This window comes from Canis lupus, chromosome X (assembly GCF_048164855.1).
Source record: "Canis lupus baileyi chromosome X, mCanLup2.hap1, whole genome shotgun sequence".
Taxonomy (NCBI): Eukaryota; Metazoa; Chordata; class Mammalia; order Carnivora; family Canidae; genus Canis; species Canis lupus.
This window is the reverse complement of record NC_132876.1, coordinates 22,582,611-22,605,394: the sequence shown is the minus strand read 5'-3', so window position 1 is coordinate 22,605,394 and position 22,784 is coordinate 22,582,611. Positions and strand designations below refer to the sequence as shown.

The following is a 22,784-nucleotide window of genomic DNA, read 5'->3' as shown; positions in this document are numbered from 1 at the left end:
TGTCATCAACCTAGATAGCAATCATAACATGCAGGCTTTAACATTTATCTTTTCACATCTCCTGCTTATGGTACACTTTTTAAAAAAGATTTTATTTATTCATGATAGACACAGAGAGAGAGAGAGAGGCAGAGACACAGGCAGAGGGAGAAGCAGGCTCCATGCAAGGAGCCCGATGTGGGACTCGATCCCGGGACTCCAGGATCACACCCTGGGTTGAAGGCAGGCGCTAAACCGCTGAGCCACCCAGGGATCCCCATGGTACACTTTGAAATATCTTTTTTCCTCCTTTAATTTTTTTTTTAAGTTGGCACCACACTCAATGTGAGGCTTGAACTCACAACCCTGAGATCAAGAATCACATGCTCTGCCAACTGAGCCAGTCAGGTGCTCCTTCCTCCTTTAATCTTAACATCATCTCTATTAAAATGTTTTTTTTAAACTAGTTTTGCCTAAATATTTACATATAACGGTCATGGGCCATTAAACTTTCAGCTCACAACTTAATAAATAAAATCTGTTTAGAACTCATTAAACTCAACAGCAAAGAAACAAACAATCTAATCATGAAATAGGCAAAAGTCATGAACAGAAATTTCACAGAGGAAGACATCGACATGGCCAACAAGCACATGAGAAAATGCTCCGCATCACTGGCCATCAGGAAAATACAAATCAAAACCACAATGAGATACCCCCTCATACCAGTTAGAATGGGGAAAATTAACAAAACAGGAAACAAATGTTGGAGAGCATGTGGAGAAAGGGGAACCCTCTTGCACTGTTGGTGGGAATGTGAACTGGTGCAGCCACTCTGGACAACTGTGTGGAGGTTCCTCAAAGAGTTAAAAATAGATCTGCCCTACGACCCAGCAATTGCCCTGCTGGGGATTTACCCCAAAGATACAGATCCACTGAAACGCCAGGACACCTGCACTCCAATATTTATAGCAGCAATGTCCACAATACCCAATCTGTGGAAGGAGCCTCGGTGTCCATCGAAAGATGAATGGATAAAGAAGATGTGGTGTATGTATATGATGGAATATTACTCAGCCATTAGAAATGACAAATACCCACCATTTGCTTCGACGTGGAGGGACCTGGAAGGTATTACGCTGAGTGAAGTAAGTCAATCGGAGAAGGACAAACATTATATGGTCTCATTCATTTGGGGAATATAAAAATTAGTGAAAGGGAATAAAGGGAAAGGAGAGAAAATGAGTGAAAATATCAGTGAGGGTGACAAAACATGAGAGACACCTAACTCTGGGAAATGAACAAGGGGTAGTGGAAGGGAAGGTGGGCGGGGGGTTGGGGTGACTGGGTGATGGGCAATGAGGGGGGCATTTGGCGGGATGAGCACTGGGTATTATGCTATATGTTGGCAAATTGAACTCCAATAAAAAAATTTAAAAAATCTGTTTAAAGTGATCTGTTAATTAACTAGCTATCTCTCAATTATTACACTGCCCCCAATCAGCAGTGCACATTTGTCAAACCAGCAGATGGAGATGTGGAAAAAAGCAACCCCCTCACAAAGCTATTCTCAGAATAAAATAGCCCTATCTGGTTTTAGTGACACTTAATGTGGGAAAAAATGATCCTACAATATCTTCACAGGGCAGAGAGTAGAAATCTTGAACTATCAGCTTCTATCATTCTCTAAAACCATTGATTTGCCACCCTAGATTTTACTATTAAGGTAAAATGTTATTTAACACATATTAACATCTTAGTTACCCAGTGTCTATTGTTGAGGTTTTATTTACTAACCAGTATGTCAGAAATGCTACAAAATTTCTAAATGTTATAAAATACAGTTAGCTTAAAATTTCTAAATATTCTGGTAGTCTAGAAATCTGTAGCCAGTCTTTTGGGATGAAAACAAAAAAAAAGGAGATTTCATTTTTAATATTAAATGGAATAATCTTACAGGAAAAACTAAAAAGCTACTGCTGATAAGAATTTCTAATATCATATGTCTAACATTTAAGTATAAGGAATTTAAACAGTGACTCACTTTTCTCTGAATTTTACCAAATTTATTAATTTAATTTCCTGATATAGTTTACTGTAAAAAGATAAAGATATGGAAGCAGGTCACAGGGTTCTATTTTAACAGTGTTTCAGTGTTATATCTCAAAGCACAATTTTCTTTTGTTAAGCTACTGGGCCATTAGCAATTGAAGGCTGTTAGGGCTTGATAAAAGGAGATAAGGAAGTATGAAAACTCATATGAATAACATATGTAAAAGATCTCCAAACACTATAAAGCATTACTACAAAGGTAGCATCCATAATTGTTTTAGGTTTATGTTACAGTGTATTTCAGGGTTTTTCTATGTACTATCATTTTGGACTTAAGAATTCATCAGTAAATAAAATAAATTCTAGGCTTAGAAATGACCTATAGGATACTTAAGAATGCTAGTTACAAAGGAAAGTCATCAAGGGTAAATATCTTGAAAAATATCAATATGTCCTGTAACTTTGCTCTGGTTACTATCTTACTTAGGACAATAGATATGTAATATGCCATGTTACTCAAAGAATGCAAAGTAGAAATTCCTAAAATGTAAAGCATACATGCATAAATCTCCAAAATCTTCAAAATTGAGAACTAAATCTCTACTTTTAAAATGTGTTAAATTATAAACTCAAAGCAGACATGTTTCATAAACTAGTACTTCTCTAAAGAAGACCATCTAAAAAAATCACTTTCTCTGCAAGGTAAATGTGGTCAAAATGAGAAATATGAATTGAAAAACTGGAGCATTAAATAAGACTAATATGGAAGAGCTCAAATTGGATATAGTAGCTCTTCCTGTGATAGGAAAAGTAGATTCAAAAGAAGCTAAATAATAAAATATCTCATTGAAAATTCTGAGTTCAATGATAGAGAAAAGTGATTTTTCTCTGAGTTAAAATAAATTTTGCCCCTTCTTAAGCTGTATTAAAGAAATACAACTAAGTGGATCCAAGTGTCAAATTCTTAAAATACAATAAAAGACAAAAGCTTTAACATTACAATCTGCCTTTATTCTATCTAGAATAGTACAGGAAAATAAAGATATATTTACATCAGCAGCATTCCAATTTTCAGATAGAAAGAGAAATAAGTGTTTACATACCTAATGTTGTTTTTAAGAACTTTCAAGCAACTGAAGCATTTAAAGGTTGTGTAAGTCTTCTGTTCATCATCAACAGCTCCTTCATGTCTTCCATAGTAAAAGTCACTAACTAACATAATTAATTTTCCTTTCTCTGCACCAGTCTTATTTTTATTTTCAGTAATTGCAAGTTCTGCTTTAATCATTTCCAAAAATTTATTTACCATGTCTGGACAACAACGCTGAAAGAGAAAAAAATATATATGTATATTTTACTAGGTCTCTTTAGAAAATCAGATACCAAAAAATGATTCTGTATTTATAACTAGGGCCAGCTAATGTAAAAATATGCTTGGCAAGATATCTGGGGAGAGTCACCAAAATGTTGGCTTCTTTCTTTATAGTCTAAAAAATTCCAACAATAAACATCTCTTATCTTAATAAAGAAATAACTTCAAGGGATCCCTGGGTGGTGCAGCGGTTTGGCGCCTGCCTTTGGCCCGGGGCACGATCCTGGAGACCCGGGATCGAATCCCATGTTGGGCTCCCGGTGCATGGAGCCTGCTTCTCCCTCTGCCTGTGTCTCTGCCTCTCTGTCTCTCTCTGTGTGACTATCATGAATAAATAAATAAAATCTTTAAAAAAAAAAAAAAGAAATAACTTCAAAAACAAATTAAAAACATAAAACCAGGGATGACTATATATCTAACATTATTTTCCTTGTAATTATAATTTTCAGATATAAATAGTTAATAATTTGATCCTTGGCCAAAAATCATTCATTTCATATCTGTTAAGATACAGCTTAAAAGGAAAGGTAGTTTTATATGCCATTATGTACATGCTAAATTATCAAATAATACAGTAGTATTTTGGTAAGGCCTGGTTGAAACTAGACGTTGAGCACAGATGACCTGCCATTCCCCAGACTCAAGGTACTGGAAAACGTATGGGACAAAAAAAGAAGCATTAGTTACAATTTAAAAACTTCAACACATTCTACCTAGAATGCTGAAATATGTGAAGGGGAAATCTACCTCATGAATAAAATCAAGACCTCATACAAACTGACCCTAATATGGAATACCTTCATACATAAACTTTTAATTTTTGAGGAGATAAAACTGTTCATTTAATGTACACAATTTTCAGTTGTGGAATTTCTCTAGAAGAATTCTTTGAGAATAACCAGAGAGCAAAAATATAAACTTCTCTAAAAACCCAAACAACAGGGAGCATGTGCCTTTGGCTCAGGTCGTGATCCCGGAGTGCCGGGATTGAGTCCCACATCAGGCTCCCTGCAAAGAGCCTGCTTCTCCCTCTGCCTATGTCTTTGCCTCTCTCATGAATAAATAAATAAAACCTTAAAAACCCAAACATGCTCACAATGCAACCACAAAGTGAAAATCTTAGAAAAATAAAGCACAACAAAAAACTGTGACAGAATCAAGACCAATTAAATCTATCCTATCAATGAATATAAATAGGTGGATTTAACTCCGCTACTGATGAAAGAAATTTCACATAGGATTACAAAAGAAAAATGATTATGTAAAAGAAAGAAATATATCAAAAACAAAGTGATTTGGAAGGCTTGAAAATAAAAAGATAAAGAATATAACAGGCAAATGGTAATAATGAGAAAACAAGGATTGTGAAATTGATGTTAAACAAAATAGAATCCAGGCCAAAAATGGAACACTTCATAAGAATGCTAAAGGATGGGGATCCCTGGGTGGCGCAGCGGTTTGGCACCTGCCTTTGGCCCAGGGCGCGATCCTGGAGACCCGGGATCGAATCCCACATCGGGCTCCCTGCATGGAGCCTGCTTCTCCCTCTGCCTGTGTCTCTGCCTCTCTCTCTCTCTCTGTGACTATCATAAATAAATAAATAAATCTTTAAAAAAAAAAAAAAAAAGAATGCTAAAGGATACATTCACAATGAAGTTAAAAGAGATAGATCCAACAGATCTATTTACTACCCTAAATAGTAATGGGTATAAAACAGAATTGGAAGATATCAAGGAAAATATTGCTAATTTGAGACTGAAGCTTACTCAAAAAATAACAGAGCAAGTAGATGAATATAAGATACAGCAACCTCAATAACATATTAGTATGTTAGACCTGATAGATAACTATCAAATCCCATACCCTAAAAACAAAAAACACCCCTTATTTTCAAGTTTCTATATAACATTCAAGAAAACAGCCCATACGGTTTTCAAAATGGGGAGAAAAATGTGGGAACCTGGGCTTTGCCATCAAAGTGATTGAGGTTTGAATCTCAGCTATACCAGATAATTGGCCATAAAGCAAAAAGAAAAAGATCTGGCCTAAAGAATTTCCTAAGGATTAAATGAAATAATACTTCAAAGCTTAGTGCTGTGTCTTAGATGGATAGGATGTTCGACTTACATTCTAAAAATTCTTCCTTTGTTCTTTTTTTTTTTATGATAGTCACAGAGAGAGAGAGGCAGAGACACAGGCAGAGGGAGAAGCAGGCTCCATGCACCGGGAGCCCAATGTGGGATTCGATCCCGGGTCTCCAGGATCGCGCCCTGGGCCAAAGGCAGGCGCCAAACCGCTGCGCCACCCAGGGATCCCAAAATTCTTCCTTTGGATGAAAATATTATCTCTGTGGTATACCAATCTACTTATTTGTAACAGCAGCAAAAGATCATTCACAAATAATCTAAAATTCACTTTTTCAAAATGGAAATCCTGACAATATTATATAAATATAACTGATATATATGAAAATGCATAAGCTAAAATGTAAAAGTCTCATATAGTTTTAACCACTAACGATGCTACAAGAAATAAAAACTACATTTTAGAGAACATTTGTCATTTTCTTCAGGTGCAGAAATATATATAATATGCTATGATTTGTGTATAAAATAGATGGAAACATTCATGTGTGAAACATGATTTGTGTATAAAATACACAATGATTTGTGTATAAAAAATGTATATAAAATAGATGCAAACATTCACGTGTGCCTGTATATTCAGAAATTAAGTCAAAAAGGAAATAAAACAAGTTAATAAAAAATGATTTCCTTTGCAAGTCATATTGGTAACTAGACAAATAGGGTGGGATTCTTTTTTTTTAATTCATGAGAGACACACAGAGAGAGGCAGAGACATAGGCAGAGGACAAAGCAGGCTCCCTGTGGGGAGCCTGGTGCAGGACTCGATCCCAGGACCCCAGGATCATGACCTGAGCCAAAGGCAGACACTCAATCACTGAGCCACCCAGGCATCCCATGGGGTGTGATTCTTGACTGTCTACCTTCTTTTTTTATTTAAAATTTTTATTTTAATTCAAGTTAGTTAACATACAGTGTTATATTAGTTTCAGGTGTACAATATAGTGATTCAACACTTCCATACAATACCTGGTATTCATCACAAGTGCACTCCTTAATCTCCATCATCTATTCTACCCAATTTCCCCTCTGGTACCATCAGTTTGTTCTCTATAGTTAGGAGTCTGTTTCTTGGTTTGTCTCTCTTTTTCCCTTTGCTCATTTGTTTTGTTTCTTAAATTCCATATATAAGTGAAATCATACGGTATTGGTCTTTGAGTTATTTCACTTAACATTATACTCTCTGGCTCCATCCATGTCATTGTAAATGTCAATATTTCATTTTTTTATGGCCGAATATTCCATTGTGTATATATTCCACATCTTTATTCATTCATCAATTGATGGACACTTGGGCTGCTTTCATGTCTTGGCTATAGTAAATAATGCTATGAATATAGGGGTGCATGTATCTCTTTGAATTAGTATTTTTGTAGTCTTTGGGTAAATACCCAGTAATGCAATTGCTGGGTGTAGGGCAGTTCTAACTTTTTGAGGAACCTCCATACTGTTTTCCACATCAGTTTGCATTCCCACCCATAGCGCATGAGGGTTCCTTTTTCTACACATCCTTGCCAACACCTGTGTTTTTTGTTTTGAGTTTAGCCATTCAGACAGGTGTGAGGTGATATCTTATTGTAGTTTTTTTTTTTTTTTAATTTTTATTTATTTATGATAGTCACAGAGAGAGAGAGAGAGAGGCAGAGACATAGGCAGAGGGAGAAGCAGGCTCCATGCACTGGGAGCCTGATGTGGGATTCGATCCGGGGTCTCCAGGATCGCGCCCTGGGCCAAAGGCAGGCGCCAAACCGCTGCGCCACCCAGGGATCCCTCTTATTGTAGTTTTAATTTGCATTTCCTTGATAGTAAAGGATGATGAATATCTACCTTCGTATACTTTCTGATTCACGTGACTATATTACCCTTCCTACCAATTAAATAAAGAAACTAAATTACTCAGCCCTTTCTTTTCTCTTTCCATCTATGATGCAAAACATAAATACATCAAGTATCTCTATACAATATTACTTAGACAGGAAGATTGAAAACACTGGTAGAATTTTATATAAAACCAAAACCCCGAGCAGCCCGGGTGGCTCAGTGGTTTAGTGCCGCCTTCAGCCCAGGGTATGATCCTGGTGACCCGGGATTGAGTCCCGCGTCGGGCTCCCTGCATGGAGCCTGCTTCTCCCTCTGCCTGTGTCTCTGCCTCTCTCTGTGTCTCTCATGAATAAATAAATAAAATCTTTAAAATAATAAAAAAAACCCCAAAACCCAAAGTCCAGTTCACAGGAATCACTCAGGGAGGTGGAAATAGTGATAGATCAAATATGATTTTACTCAAGAATAAAGTAACTGTATTTGGAATTTTACATTCCTTTCTTTCTACATTTTTTTGTAAAATGCTAAATTTCAATGAAAAATTTGCCAATCTTGAAACAGCAAGCAATAACTTTTCCTAAGTTGCTTCTTTGCCTTGCACTCTTCTTATCCCCTTTCCTGAATATAATCTGCATTGCCTTTTTTCTTGTCTCCTTTCCCACTTCCTGCCATTTATATTGAGCATGCAAGAAGAATACAGACTACCTTTCCACAGATACACAGAACACTGCAATATCTTCTAAAATATTTTAAGTGGAGTAATACCTAGACCTTATACTTTATTAGTACTTTGAAAATTAGTACTTTGAAAATTACGTAAAGAACTTCCTACACCAACATAAAGCTAGAATTTATAACAATTAAAACTGTATACTGAAAGTGAGTTAACGCTATCATTTCTTGTGAAATGCTCCACCATTAGGAGTTTATGTCTGAGTGTTAGACATCAAAATGTAAGACTAAGATTTTGAGTAATGTGACATGCATATGTCACCAAAGAAAAAATAACTTAAAAAAAAGGAATTTTTAGGTTACAGGAAAGATTAAGCACCAAACAAAATGCCTGTCTTACAAGAAGTTTGAAGAATGGCATGACCTAGTCAATAAAATATTCTGATTAATACATTATTTTCATTAAAAGCTAAAATACAATATGCAAAGAGATTCTTTTTTTTCTTTAAGTAGGTCCACCCTGGGCATGGGTCCACCCAACACAGGGCTCGAACTTACCACCCTAATATCAAGGGCTTACCTCAGCCAAGATCAAGAGTCAGACATTTAACTGACTGTCTTGCCCAGGCACCCTACATATACATAGAGATTCAAATGCCACATGTGTGTGCCAGCTGCCTGGGGACCCTACCGGACAAAGGTTGCAGCTCCTGCATGACTCAGTGGCTGTCGTGTGCAGGACTCACTTATCTGGGAACCATCTGGGAACCTGGACCATTTTTGCTGGTTGGGGGAAATGATTTTACAAATGAGATTTGCCCAGAGATCTGGGCAATGGCAAAATGCCAGAAATGGAGAGAAAGAAATGTTAAGATCTGGGAAATAAATTATTTACCTGGGAAAGCTCCAACATCTGCACTCTTAGGGCTGTCACTAAGATAAACACCGGGCTTTTTACAAAGTCTTCTAGATATAATACTTTAAAGAGGTCAGAGACAGGGAAGATCCCCTCTTCACTTAGGTCTATTTCTTCCATTTCTTAAAGTACTATATACTGTGTTTAATGTATTTTCTCAAGTCTCAGAGAGATCAATGACAATCACAACTCTCAGACAAAGCAACAACTAAAGCTTTGATCTAGCATCCTTAGTTTTAAAGCAACTCCCACACATTGTCAATTTCACCTTACTTCGGCATCCAGTTCCAGAAAATGGATATTTTTACCCATAATTTTATGGTTGATAAAGTCATTTTTACATCTAATAAAATTATCAAGGATTACTTGGTATTTTCTAATACTCATCCCCAAAATATATGCATATACTATAGTACATATAAGCCTAATTTTTAAGATTTCATGATTGGGAAAGATTTTAAAATCTTGTATAAAGATAGTCATCATGAATATCAATTTTTACTTAAGTTATATAGAAATACCAAGGAGAAGATTTCTTATTTAAATACCTGGACAAACTAGCATTTACTATATTCCAATCTTTAGTCTTTTCAGAGATTTGTCAATATTTTTAAAAATTAACCTTTGAAAAAGATTTACCTTCATGTGATATTTCAAAGGATCCAGAAGATTAAATTTCACATTGCACTTTGGACAAGATCTTAGAAAAGGTGTTCCAGTTTTATGGGGAGATGATGAGGTATTTGTACCTAAAATAGATTAAGGACTTTTAAGGCTCAAATTCTTTTTTAAACATTAAATAATCAGTAATAAAAGTTTAAAAATTCATCACAATTTCTAAAATTTATGTATAAATAATATAATTTCTATTTTATATCCCAGATTCGTATTTACCTTTTGATATCATAACATGGGAAGATGTCGCTGGAGGAGAGTTAGTTAAAGACAATGAAGCACAAGGACTTATTTCAGAAACACTTTCGTTGGTCTTTGGCTTTTTTGGAGTAACACTGTTTACTTTAGAAGCAGAAGAACGTTTTAATATAGGTAGAGTCTGATCTATACCTACAATATTTAAATAGTGGGAGAAATATGTATAAATACTTTGGTATAGAACACTGCTTACAAATGCTACTAAAATGGCTTTATATTTGAATTTAAGTAAAACCTTTTTGAAGCTAAATTAAATAATCTAATTAGATAATACAAATGACAGAATGATCAAAATTTATGATCAAAAAACTTATAAGATCAATAGGCAGAAAGAAATTGTACAACAGCTATTTTGAACTACACATATTTGAACAATTCATGAAATAAACTTTTTAATATAAGAAAATTCTAAAAATACTTTCAAATAAAGAAATACATATAGGAATCATAAAAGAAGTCAGACCAAAAGAGTCCTAAGCAAAAAAAGAAAAAAAATTAAAGCACAAAGAATGTTTTTTTTTATTTTTTGTTATTTTTATTTTTTTACAATGTTCTAAACTCAATTCCCACAAATGAATTTATCTTTAGATGCTCAAATACATTTGTCTTTGGGAACAAAAACAACCTTTATTCTAAAAATTTGGAGAAACCCTTTAAGATACTTAAAAAAAAACTTAAGATGTCTAATGGAAAACTCAAATTGGTTCTTTTCCCACTTATTAACAACATGATGGGTTTAAATTTTCTGTTTATTCCTTATGAACAAACAACTAATCTTGAACAATACTTTGCTCATTCATATGAAAAGGTTTAAAAAGCTAGTAATGGTCTTCAAACTATATTCCGAGGCAGATATAAAAACTCTTCTTTTACCTTTGTTTTAAAAAATTAGACTTTTTGAGGAGATTTCATTACTACATAGTTCTGAGCTAGAAAATCATCACTTTAAAGGCTAAAGGATCATGTAATTCAGGGCATTTGCAAGACAAGTGGGCATATTTAGGTAATAACCAGACATAGCAAAAGTCTTTTTGAAAATAACACACAATTGTACTTTGTGATATTCTAAAACTGCACATGACAAAAAAAAGATAAATAAAAAATAAAAAAATAAAACTGCACATCATATTTTAATGCTCCCAACTGTACACTAAGAGGAGGAGTAGAATAGAGAAATACAAGGAAGATGAGAGCATTGTGGGCTCCTCTGTCAAATCTGTGTTTCATTCTTTGAGATACCACAGAAATGATTTTTCTCCATCTTCAAGCACATGGTTACTGACAGCTATACTGCAGGCATTTGGGACTGATTCTGTGTAATCACTAACATTCCTAGATGCTTAGGTTACCAATGAGTACTGGTATTTTGGCAACTAGTTATCTCGCAGGCTGTATAGTAAAAATAGACTGTTGTGTATATAATTTTTAAAACCACGAGTGAATCTCCAAGTTAAATAAAATCACTCTGAGCTCAATAGTTTTAAATTTTAACCCTTTAACTTGTTTATCTCTATTGTCTCCAGCTTGTGCTGTTCACTATTTTCAACAGTGCCAGTAAAAATCCTATTCTCCTTCAAAATCAAGTTCAAATCAAACCTCCAAGAACTTTCTGTGATCATCCTTGACAGGAGTATATTAAGCATGCTTCTGAACACATAATACATATTACCATTCATAATTATTATTCTAAGAACTGTTTATTATCAAATCCTTTAAAGGTTTAATGCATTTTTCATTTGTCACTTATCTCATTTGAGCCTCAAAACAGCCCTGAGATAAGTAGAGCAAGAATTAAAATTATATCTTCAAATGGACTTCAGGTCTGGAGAATGAATGTATTACCTGAGAAAAATAAAAGCACATATTTCAATAAAATGAGAAAATTGAAGTGTAAAGAGGTGACTTGATAAAGGCTACAAAAATCTTTAGGATACAGGCTCAAACCTACACCTTCCTAATTAACTGTCACCCTATTTACCATCAAAGCAAAGTTCCACTCCCTGAAATACAACTTAGAGAGATAGTAGGCCTCACTGTCATTACCAGGTAGAATCTTCAATAATTCAGACTTTTTCTATGAATAATGATCATGTACTTTATAAAATCAAATTTCAGACTACTTTACCTCCTCGTTTATTTTGGTTCTCGGCTATTTTACTAACTAGGTAAGTGACATGTAGATAAGTAACAACCCACATTTATTAAAGTGGGAAAAAGTATTTTTGGCAAACATATCACTATAATTTTTTCTATTTTGATTTGGTAAATATATATGAATTTGTTAGTAAACAATTTAAACATTAAAAAATTCTATGTACATCTGTCCATCTAGTGAAATTTAACAAATTTACTAATATACTAAGCAATTGCTTTGATTATGGGGAATTTTTCAACTAAATAAAATTCCTTCATGGTATACTAATTTATTTCAAGTTAATGAAGAACTTTGTTATTGTACACAAAGAATTGTAATTCTTCAATTGGAAATTTTCATTATTCTTTCAATGGATCTTTACTGTGTACAAATTACTATTTTTATAATATTCTCTTTTTATAAGAATACTCTTTAATCATATTTAACTATCATATCAACATAATTTATTCGGAAAGAAAGACACTAGCCTATTTAAAAAATAAACTATAACCATGTACTTTTACTCATATTCATGGCCTTCTAAATGATCAATACTTTTTTTAAAAATAGTTTTAGGCCACCAGGAGACTGCCTAGACTCACAGAAATTATATTAAGATTTTTCAGCCCATGGCTGGTTCCAAGTGAGAACAAGCTCAAGAAATACATGTTAGCTAACTTAATAGTAAGAAATACAATATCCTATTATTAAGTAGAAATTTATAGAAAAAAAATCACACAAGAAAGGCATTCATGGTTTATTAGCTTCTATCTTACGGTATATGGAAAAGCTTAACATGAAGGTATGGGTTTAAAATAGAAATGCATTCCACAATGTATATTCATCAGGTTTCTTTTTATTATATTCAGAAAAGTGCTAAGCCAAACCTTCTATATAAACTGTTGATCCCTCTTGAGACAATGGAATTGTATCCTGGGTCAAGTCAAACAGTAAATCTGAAGAATCATCCGATTCAACTTGCGACGAATTCTTTGTAAAATCCTGTAAAAAGTTATATTTTGTTTCATAAACTTTTATAAAGGTAAACTTAACTATATAACAATACTATAAAGATAACACCTTAATAATTTAATTACTAATAAACTATAAAACACTGAGATAATTATTACTCTCAAAATTAGCATTTAGCGGATATGGGTTATATGGGAACTCTGGATTACTTCTGTAATTTTTCTATAATTCTTAATTTAATTTGAAATTAAAAGTTATAATTAAAAAAATCACAATATTATTGGCAAAGTAGACATTTTGGTACAGCTTTTCTGCGAGAAAATTTTGGCAATATCTTATCAAGGGCATTAAAAAGTTAATATCCTTTATTTAAAAATATTTTTCTTTTATCTATTTGGCAGAAAGAGCAAGAGAGCACAAGCAGGGGGAGCAGCAGAGAGAGAGGGAAAAGCAGACTCCCCACTGAGCAGGGAGCTGGACTCAGGGCTGGGATCATGACCTAAGCTGAAGGCAGATGCTTAACTGATTGAGCCACCCAAATGCCCAAGTGCCCAAAAAGTTCATACTCTATGACTCAAATATTCCACTTACATGAATTTATGTTAACGAAATGAAAATATTTAATGGAGAATTATTTATAATAGGAAAAAATAAAAACCTGTATGTCCAACAATGGAGGAGAAATTATTAGATAAATTAAATGATAGACTAATGTAACATCATGCTTTTGAAAAATAACCAAAAACAAAAATGTTTCCGATATAAAATTCAGTGAAAAAAAGAACAGATATCTGTGTATGAAATAATTCTAATTGATATATTCTATACACACTAACCATCTGCCAAAAACAAAATCAAAGTACAATATGTATCATTTTCTGTTTCTTTTCTAAATACCACCCCCATAAATAGTACCTTTACAATAGGAATATAAGGCTCTTGCTTGCATGTTTTGTGCTTACAAGTTGAGAAAAATCAGGTTTTAAGAATTTTACTTTGTTATTAAATTTTCTGTTTACATGGGTTTAGTAAGAAGTTATGGAGGCACATACTAAACTGACCCAAACCATTCCACTCCTAGAATTTGAGCATAAAACAGATTTCTGCATTTGAGCCTTGACATTTATTACATAACATGGCTATATGAGTCGATAATGGCTTTATGACTTAACTGTACCCAAGCATAATCTTCCTGCAAGGTACATATTTTCTCCAAATATTTGCACTTAAAAATGGAAAATATTCACTAGCAATTCTCCAAACAGCTCTTTCACAAAAGTTCCTCCAAATAAAGTTAATACTTTAAACCTTTTCCTAGGTGATAACTCTGGCCAATTAAGTATCACCATTTCAGAGAGCAGACATATTATTCAACAAATAACTTATTAAAATAATTCTCCAATTGGGAAGTTTTTATATCTCACAAGATAGTTCAGAAAGATAACAAATAGAACAGCGAGGTACAAGAGGCAAAAAACTGGGATTAAAAGACCTCTATTTAGGGACGCCTGGGTGGCTTAGTGGTTGAGCATCTGCCTCTGGCTCAGGTCATGATCCTGGGGTCCTAGGATTGAGTCCCGCATTGGGCTCCCAGGAGGGAGCCTGCTTCTCCCTCTGCCTATGTCTCTGCCTCTCTGTCTCTCATGAATAAATAAAATCCTTAAAAAAAAAAAGACCTCCATTTATTTAACTGTGAAGCCTTGGGCCATTCACTTCTGAGATTCAAGTTTTCACCTTTCCAACTGAAATAACAGCCATCAATTATTGTCTATTTTAAAATGTACTTGACTCTTTTACAGTACATGTATTATATCAAGTAGTTATCACAACAGTACTAATAAAGACCTAATATTATTTCCTACTTTATAAATAGGTAAACTAAAGTTCAATAAAGTTAAGTAAGGTTCCCAATACAACCCAGCTTGTTATTGATGCTAAAGCTGGAATTAGAACCAAGGCTGGCTTGATTATAAAGCCTGGGTTCTTGGGATACCTGGATGGCTCAGTGGGTTAAGCATCTGACTCTTTTTTTTTTTTTCTCTAAGGAGGCTCCGGGCATGGAGATCACGACCTGATCTAAGAGCCAGAAACTTAACTGACTCAGGCACTCAAGGCATCCGTCCCACCTTATCTCAGATCAGGTCTTGATCTCAGGGTCCTGAGTTCAAGCCCTATGGGCATGAAGCCTACTTAAAAAAAAGCCTGGGCCCTTAAACTATATCACACTGACATTAAAAGGGACAATAATAATCTTCTAGACTGCCCTAAAGAGTTGTTGTGGTAAAAAGAAGAAAAAAAGCTTAAAATTTTCAGAGAAAATTTCCTTACATAGGATTTTCAATTTATTTAAAAATATAGATCGGTCATTCTCCACCCTGGCTCACATTAGAATCACCTAGAGAGTTAAAAAAATATATATTACGTCCAGACCTCACTCCAGATCAAATGACAAAAATCTGTTTTTAAAGGTCTGGTGGACTGAGAAATTGATTGGGGAGCCTGGATTAAACAACCATGCCAACAAAAACAAAAAGTCCTGAGTCTGAATGAGCTCTAGTTTCTAATTTTTTAAATATGAAAGATACTACCCCCTCCATTTGTTCTCCTTCCCTAGGTCCAAGGTAGGACCTAATAATTTTCATCTGTCTCCATGTAAATAATCATATTCCTTTTTTGTTTTGTTTTTGATTTTGCTTTTCTTAAATGCCAAACACTTATGATAGCATGAGAAACCACTGAATCAGTCTGATTCCAGCTAAAATAAAATAATTTTAGCATTTACGGCAGCCTGTCGTTATCAGGAACACCTATTAAGTTTTTATTAAGAACAGCTGTGGTTGCCTAGAGGATCCAAGTTTGAGAGCCAGTGGTTTGGGTCCAGATTCTCATTTTAAAAACGAAGAAAGCAGGATGCCTGGGTGGCTCAGTGGTTAAAGCACCTGCCTTCAGCTCAGAGCGTGATCCTGGAGTCCTGGGATCGGGCTCCCTGTATGGAGCCTGCCTCTGTCTCTCATGAATAAACAAAATCTTTTTACAAAATGAAGAAAGTGAAGCCCACTGAGGTTATAACAATGCTTTAGCTAGAAACAGAATCAACACTCAAGTCTTTCATTTTCCATCTAGGTTTCTTGGACTACTCCAGGACTCATATTACTATTAATTGTTTCAGAATGCAGATACAAGTTTGCCAAAAATCTAGTTTTTAAAAAGGTTTTATTTAAAGCCCCAATGTGGGGCTCAAATGCACGACTCCAAAATCAAGAGTCACATGCTCCTCCAACTGGGCCAGCCAGGCACCCCACCCACAAAAATCTAATTTTTGCTTGAAAGCTCAAATCTTATCACTTGCAAGAATACAATCAGGCTTTTTTTTTTTTCTATCACAAGCATGCTTTGTACATTTTTAAGGACTGAAAAACTGTGTGGCAGATTCTAGAAGTGGCCCCCATGACTACCTCCTGATATTTACACTCTCGTGTAATCTCTCCTTGAGCGTGGGGGGAGCCTGTGATTGCTTCTAACCAACAGAATGTGGCAAATGTGACTGAACGTACATGATTGTGTTAGCTCGTTTTGCTGAGGACTCACTTTTCACAGCTGGCTTTAAAATAGCCACCATGTGAGGAAGGTTTACATGGCAAAGAACTGAGGGCAGTCTCTGGCTGACAGCAGCAATAAACTGATGCCCTCAGCCTGACAACCCACAAAGAACTGGATACTGCCAATGACCATGCGAGTTTGGAAGCAGTATTAAATGATATGGCAGCTCTGGCTGACACCTTGATCACAGCCTTTTGAGACCTTGAAGCAGAGGACCCAGGAAAGCCATGCACTGACTCCTAAGAGAAACCATGAGATAATAAGTGTATACTGCTTTAAGCTGCTGAATTTTGTGATACCATTGTTACGTTGCGATCATTAATACATGGTGCTTTGTCGATCATCCTTTCAAGCAAAAATGGTGTTCCATTAAAACAGCAGCTAGTTCAGTTTGCAATTCAAGTGGTTTTCCTCAAGAAAACCTTCATAGTGTAGATACAGAAGTCCTTTATGCATACTACCCATTTCATCGCAGAGTATTTCAAAATAAATTTTAATAAAAATAGTAATTTATCACTTCTTCAAAGTTATTCTCAAGTGAAAGTGAAATTTTTCTACTGTGAGTGCTTGATGGTCATTAATGAAAAACTATCAGTACCATTTGGTGCCATTGCCTTCATTCAAATTAAGGCACCAGCAGTTTTACCCTCCATTGCTTTTGCATCTTCAGTACAAATGCTGACACACTGAAAAGAAGAAATGTCTCAGCATAATTATCACAACAGTTTTAACTTCATGAACCCCTGAAAAGGTTTTAAGGAAACCCTAATACTCTGTGAACTATAATGTTGCTTTAAGGCAATATTTCTATGTATAGCAATACTTAAATGTATGAATGGATAGGTGTACATGCATTTTTAAAAACCTCTGGGCTGGGGCACCTGGGTGGCTCAGTTGGTTAGGCATCTGACTTTGGCTCAGGTCATGATCTCAGGGTCCTGGGATTGAGCCCTACATCAGGATCCCTGCTCAGCAGGGGAGTCTGCTTGTCCCTCTCCCTCTGCCCCTTCCCCGCTTATGCTCTCTCAAAAAAGTAAATAAAATCTTAAAAAAAAAAAAAATAAAGCCCCTGGGCTAACCTGGATTGAAATCCCAGATCCATCCTTGATTTACCAGCTATGGCCTTGAGTGGTTTATTTAGCCTGAGTCTGTTTCCTCAACTATTAAATGGAGATGATAATCATGCCTACCTCATAGGGAAATCAGAAGAATTAAATATATTAATTTATATACAGCATAAAGACTTACCCATAATAACAGAATAACAAATGTTAAATAATACCATTAAATATTACTTCTGTTAAAATTTTTAAAAGCTAAGCCATGAAAGTATGTTTTCAAAGCAAACAGCAACAATGACCTCAGAACAATCTTCCCAAATAAGAATACGGTTCTGTTTACCCTCTCAGGAATTTTGTCATTATACAACATTCATTACTGATTATTTTTTACTCACCTTTAGATAGCATAGTTTTCAATATTATACCTAGTTAATTTAAGCATATTACCTGATTTACTGACAAGTTGGTTAGTTCCTACAGTTACAGGTATTGGTTGAGTTGTCATAAAGATAGTGACATTTTCTGATTGTGATTATGGAATGGTGACTAGCTATGATAGTCCACAATTCTAACTGGGTATTATAATATTCAATGTGTCCCTGAGCTAATTGTGTAGTTTCAGAAACACTTACAGGTTTAGACACATTCTGAACAATAGAGTTTTGTGAAGATTTAGATTCAGGATGACATCTAGGCAAGGCAGCCACTGGATTTGATGTTGGATCTTTGTAGTGTTGACTTGCAGGCTTGAATGGATCAGTAGCACCTGCATTTTAAAATTACACAATATATTGAATATTTTTCTATACAACCAATTTTGTCAAAATATTTTACTTTAAGATTAAAATGGTATAATAATGCTATACCTTGAGTGAGTGTCTCATTCTTTATTCCCTTTGAAGATGAGCTGGGGTTACCTCTGTTCAAAATATCTACAAAAATTGTATTTATTTTAAAATTCATTATTTGTATATTAAAATAAGAAAACTCCAAAAATATATCCACAGACAACTAATAATTGAAGTATATTTCTTTCTCTCAATGGTGATTCCAGATCAAACCCTTCCCCATTCCCCATGCCACATTCATACCCCTAAAACCCTGTAAGTTTCATCATGGATAAGCTGATCATATTATCTGTAACACTGAAATTCTGAAAAGACACTACTGAAGACTGCAGACTAAATTTAGAGTTTACCAGAGTATCTCAAATCTACTATTATACCAAAAGTCAATTGGAGTCTCTCACAACCCTATGTATCAGTTTATGATTGCTCACTCTTGTACCCATGTGAACCCATAACTTCTAGGTTATTGAGGAATCAAAAATTTGGAAAAGTAGAGATTTGCCTAAAATTGCTCATCAGGAAAAGGTGGAAGCATTTTAAAAATCCCATAAAACCTCAAAATTTTTCCTTTTTCTCCTCCCAGTAGAAAAGAATCAGATGTCATAGAATAATTCTATAAAGTAAAGGGTCACACAACAGTAGGTTGTTTTATGATAATGGAAATTCAGTTCTCTAAGACTGGGTACTACAGAAGTCTTCTAGGAGAAAAATCTCAACCAACTTGATATTGTTTTCATTCAGAAATTTAAAATAAGTATTTACTCAAGCCATTAAAGAGTTAAACCTATAGTACTTTTTGGTGACTGTAATCTATCAAACACAACTTTTTATCATCTCCCCAACTTCATGATGGTTCTTTTTTAAAAAGATTTTATTTATTTACTCATGAGAGAGAGAGAGAGAGAGAGAGAGGCAGAGATACAGGCAGAGGGAGAAGCAGGCTTCAGGCGGGGAGCCTGACGTGGGACTCGATCCCGGGTCTCCAGGATCAGGCCCTGGGCTGAAGGTGGCGCTAAACTGCTGAGCCACCTGGGCTGCCCTATGGTGGTTCTATATAAATATTTAGCTCATGTTCCATATACCAAAAATATTTTATGGCTCACACATAAAACATCAATAAAATCATTTAAATTTTGAGTTCATTTAGAAAAGAAATTTCACTGGGGTCAAGTTTCTTTCTGATAGAATCACTTAAAACTAATACACATTATCCTAGTTAACAGTTAGCTGTTATTGAACATGTTATTGAACATGTTGATATAAATCCAACATGAACGGCTATGCTTTCAATAAGATGATCTGAACAATAATTTTGAAATATGGTAATATTTTAGGATAAAAATAATCACAGCAACTAGGAAACAAAAATAATAATATTCTGTTCCACTATCAGCAACAAACATGCCAACATACTTACTTCATTTTATAATTGAAGTGGCATTCCACTTAGCATCTCTCAATTTGCCGCAGGAAATGATATTGAGAATTAAATTATATTATTCTCTCTCTGATAAAACTGAATAGAAGTGCTATTCGAAGTTTAGAGTCAAGAGAAGAACAGGGTTTTCAAAAAATTAAAAACTCATTTCTTAACCACAATATTACACACTGCCTAGGTAAGTAAGAGAACACTGGTATGCTGGCTACATTCTTTGCTAAATTATCCTGGCTTAAAAAAAGTAAATATAATGAAAAAGAACCTACTTCATCTTTGTACCCCAAAATTCAGTATGTTGTTCCTCTGCAGTTTACACACTTTTCACTTTGACAAGTGTCATCACTATAACATTATCACAATATCAAGTCTAATTACTCTAACTGAAATCTAACAATCCACCAAATTACTGGATTCTGCTAGAAAGCCAAGATGATTAAGTGTGCTAACTGCCTGCACTGTACAAGTACAGTGGCTAAAGACCAGACCTTCCTTCCTTCATGAATATAATGAGGAGTTGCTGGAAGATGGGTGTGGCCAGAAACTATAGCCCATAGTGGTACACATACTAGAGATTGTATAATCATGCAGTGCCTGTTCATTTTGTAGCCATGATTCAAGATGACACTGTAATGAGGTAGTTGCCTGGATATGAGAACCCCCATCAGAGACTAACACAAACTTATTTAGTATTCTGATATTTTAAGCAAGGCATTCCAAACACTTCCTTTTCTAAGTATGCTTGGGCTTAAAGGAGAAAAAGAAAAATTAACAATTAAGAGGTGAATAGGCTACTTAGCTCCACTAAACTTATGATTTCCAATTTCAGAGGGCTTATAGTGCTGTTAGGTAATCTTAATCTTTAGTTAACTTAGTTAACATTTCCCTTTCCTCTGAAATGATATTTCAACCTCTTCACCCTACTCAAGTCCCCAACCACATCCTCCCTCTGATTCTCACAAATTCTTACTGACCTGTATGCTCCAACTCTTTATAGAATAACAAGGATGTATAAGACAGTCCACGGGTTTTCCTATTAGAAACAGCAACTTATAAAACTTTACTTCCCTGAAATAAATGCTTACTTGAAATGGCTGGTTTTGAACTTGATATCTCTCCAACAAAGATCAGCTCATCATCATCTTCATCCAGAATTTCTTCAACTTTCTTCTGCCATGGTTCCAGCTCTTCTTCTTCACATTCCATAAAGAGTTCTGCCATTTTTGAATTATCTAATTTTCAAAAGGAGAAACACATCTTATATTTTTTAAGATTTTATTTATTTATTCATGAGAGACACAGAGAGAAAGGCAGAGGCAGAGGGAGAGGGAGAAGCAGGCTCCATTCAGGGAGCCCTATGTGGGACTCGATCCCAGGATCAGCTCAGGGATCAAGCTGAAGGCAGACACTCAACCACTGAGCCACCCCGGCGCCCCCACATCTTATTTTTTAGATAACTTTTTTGCAATGCATAGTATGATACTTAAGATATAAACTTAACAATCTTAATGTTAATTACTGAATTGATATTTGCAGTCAGTACATGCTACCAAAAGTAAGAAATGCAATTCAATTTCTAAGATCTAGACTAGTAAAATTAAGCTAGCCGGCTAAGTAACAGATGACAGTAGTTATTAGTAGTTGCCAATAAATTTTAAGAATAATCAAATCCAAAACTTGTAAATGAAAACTACAATGAGGGATCCCTGGGTGGCGCAGCGGTTTGGCGCCTGCCTTTGGCCCAGGGCGCAATCCTGGAGACCCGGGATCGAATCCCACATCGGGCTCCCGGTGCATGGAGCCTGCTTCTCCCTCTGCCTGTGTCTCTGCGCCTCTCTCTCTCTCTGTGTGACTACCATAAATAAATAAAAAATTAAAAAAAAAATAAAAATAAAAAAAAGAAAACTACAATGAGATATCACCTCACACCTGTCAGAAGGATAAAATTAAGAACACAAGAAACAACAGGTGTTGACGAGGATATGGAGAAGGGGGAACCTTTCTGCACTGTTGGTGGGAATGCAAACTGGTGCAGTCCCTCTGGAAAACAGTATGGAGGATCCTCAAAAAGTTAAAAACAGAACTACCCCATAATCCAGCAACTGCACTACTAGGTATTTACCCAAAGGACACAAAAATACTAATTCAAAGGGATACATGCACCCCTATGTTTATAGCAGCATTATCTACAAGAGCCAAATTATCAAAATGGCCCAAATGTCCATTGACTGATGAATGGACACACACACACACACACACATACATATGGTATGTATATACAGTGGAATATTACTTGGCCATAAAAAGAATGAAATCTTGCCACTTGCAACAATGTGGATGGAGCTAGAGAGTATTATGCTAAGTGAAGTAAGTCAGAGAAAGACAAACACCATATGATTCCACTTACATGTGGAATTTAACAAAACAAATGAGCATAGCATAAGGGGAAAAAAGATAGAGAGAGGCAAACCAAGAATCAGATTTCTAACTATAGAGAACAAACTGATGGTTTCATGGAGGAATGAGTGAAGTAGGTGATGGGGATTAAGGAATGCACTTGGTTTGATGAGTACCAGGTGTTGTATAGAAGTGCTTACTATATTGTACACCTAAAACTAATATTACACTGGATGTTAACTAACTGGAATTAATAAAAACTTTAAAAAAGAATAATCAGATCCAATCAAAAGGAATTTCAGTTTTATGAACAGAATATGATTATAACTATATATAATTATATTAACAAAAAGGAAATAAAGAGGTAATAGGTTGGAGATATACTAGAAAAACTGAATTAGGTTCAGAAACACCAGGGCTGTACAGAGCAAAGCAGGGACGAGGTGCA

General features: G+C 35.1%; 1 protein-coding gene across 13 annotated transcripts in view; it reads right to left on the bottom strand.

Annotated features, from left to right (window-relative positions):
* Positions 1–22,784, bottom strand: part of ZNF280C (zinc finger protein 280C) — an 80,762-nt gene that overhangs the window by 41,964 nt on the left and 16,014 nt on the right. For 11 of the 13 annotated variants that reach the window (XR_012026519.1, XR_012026521.1, XR_012026520.1 and 8 more), the window contains 7 exons: positions 21,025–21,171; positions 18,523–18,588; positions 18,289–18,422; positions 12,911–13,025; positions 9,851–10,021; positions 9,596–9,705; positions 3,135–3,355 (listed from right to left, as the gene is read on the bottom strand). Coding sequence is in view for 9 of the 13 variants with exons in the window: in XM_072817089.1 (XP_072673190.1) it covers positions 3,135–3,355; positions 9,596–9,705; positions 9,851–10,021; positions 12,911–13,025; positions 18,289–18,422; positions 18,523–18,588; positions 21,025–21,171 (964 nt within the window). In the remaining 4 variants the exon portion in view is untranslated. Of the gene's footprint in view, positions 1–3,134; positions 3,356–9,595; positions 9,706–9,850; positions 10,022–12,910; positions 13,026–18,288; positions 18,423–18,522; positions 18,589–21,024; positions 21,197–22,784 lie in introns of all 13 variants that reach the window. The other 2 variants (XM_072817083.1, XM_072817088.1) reach the window with 2 other exon arrangements.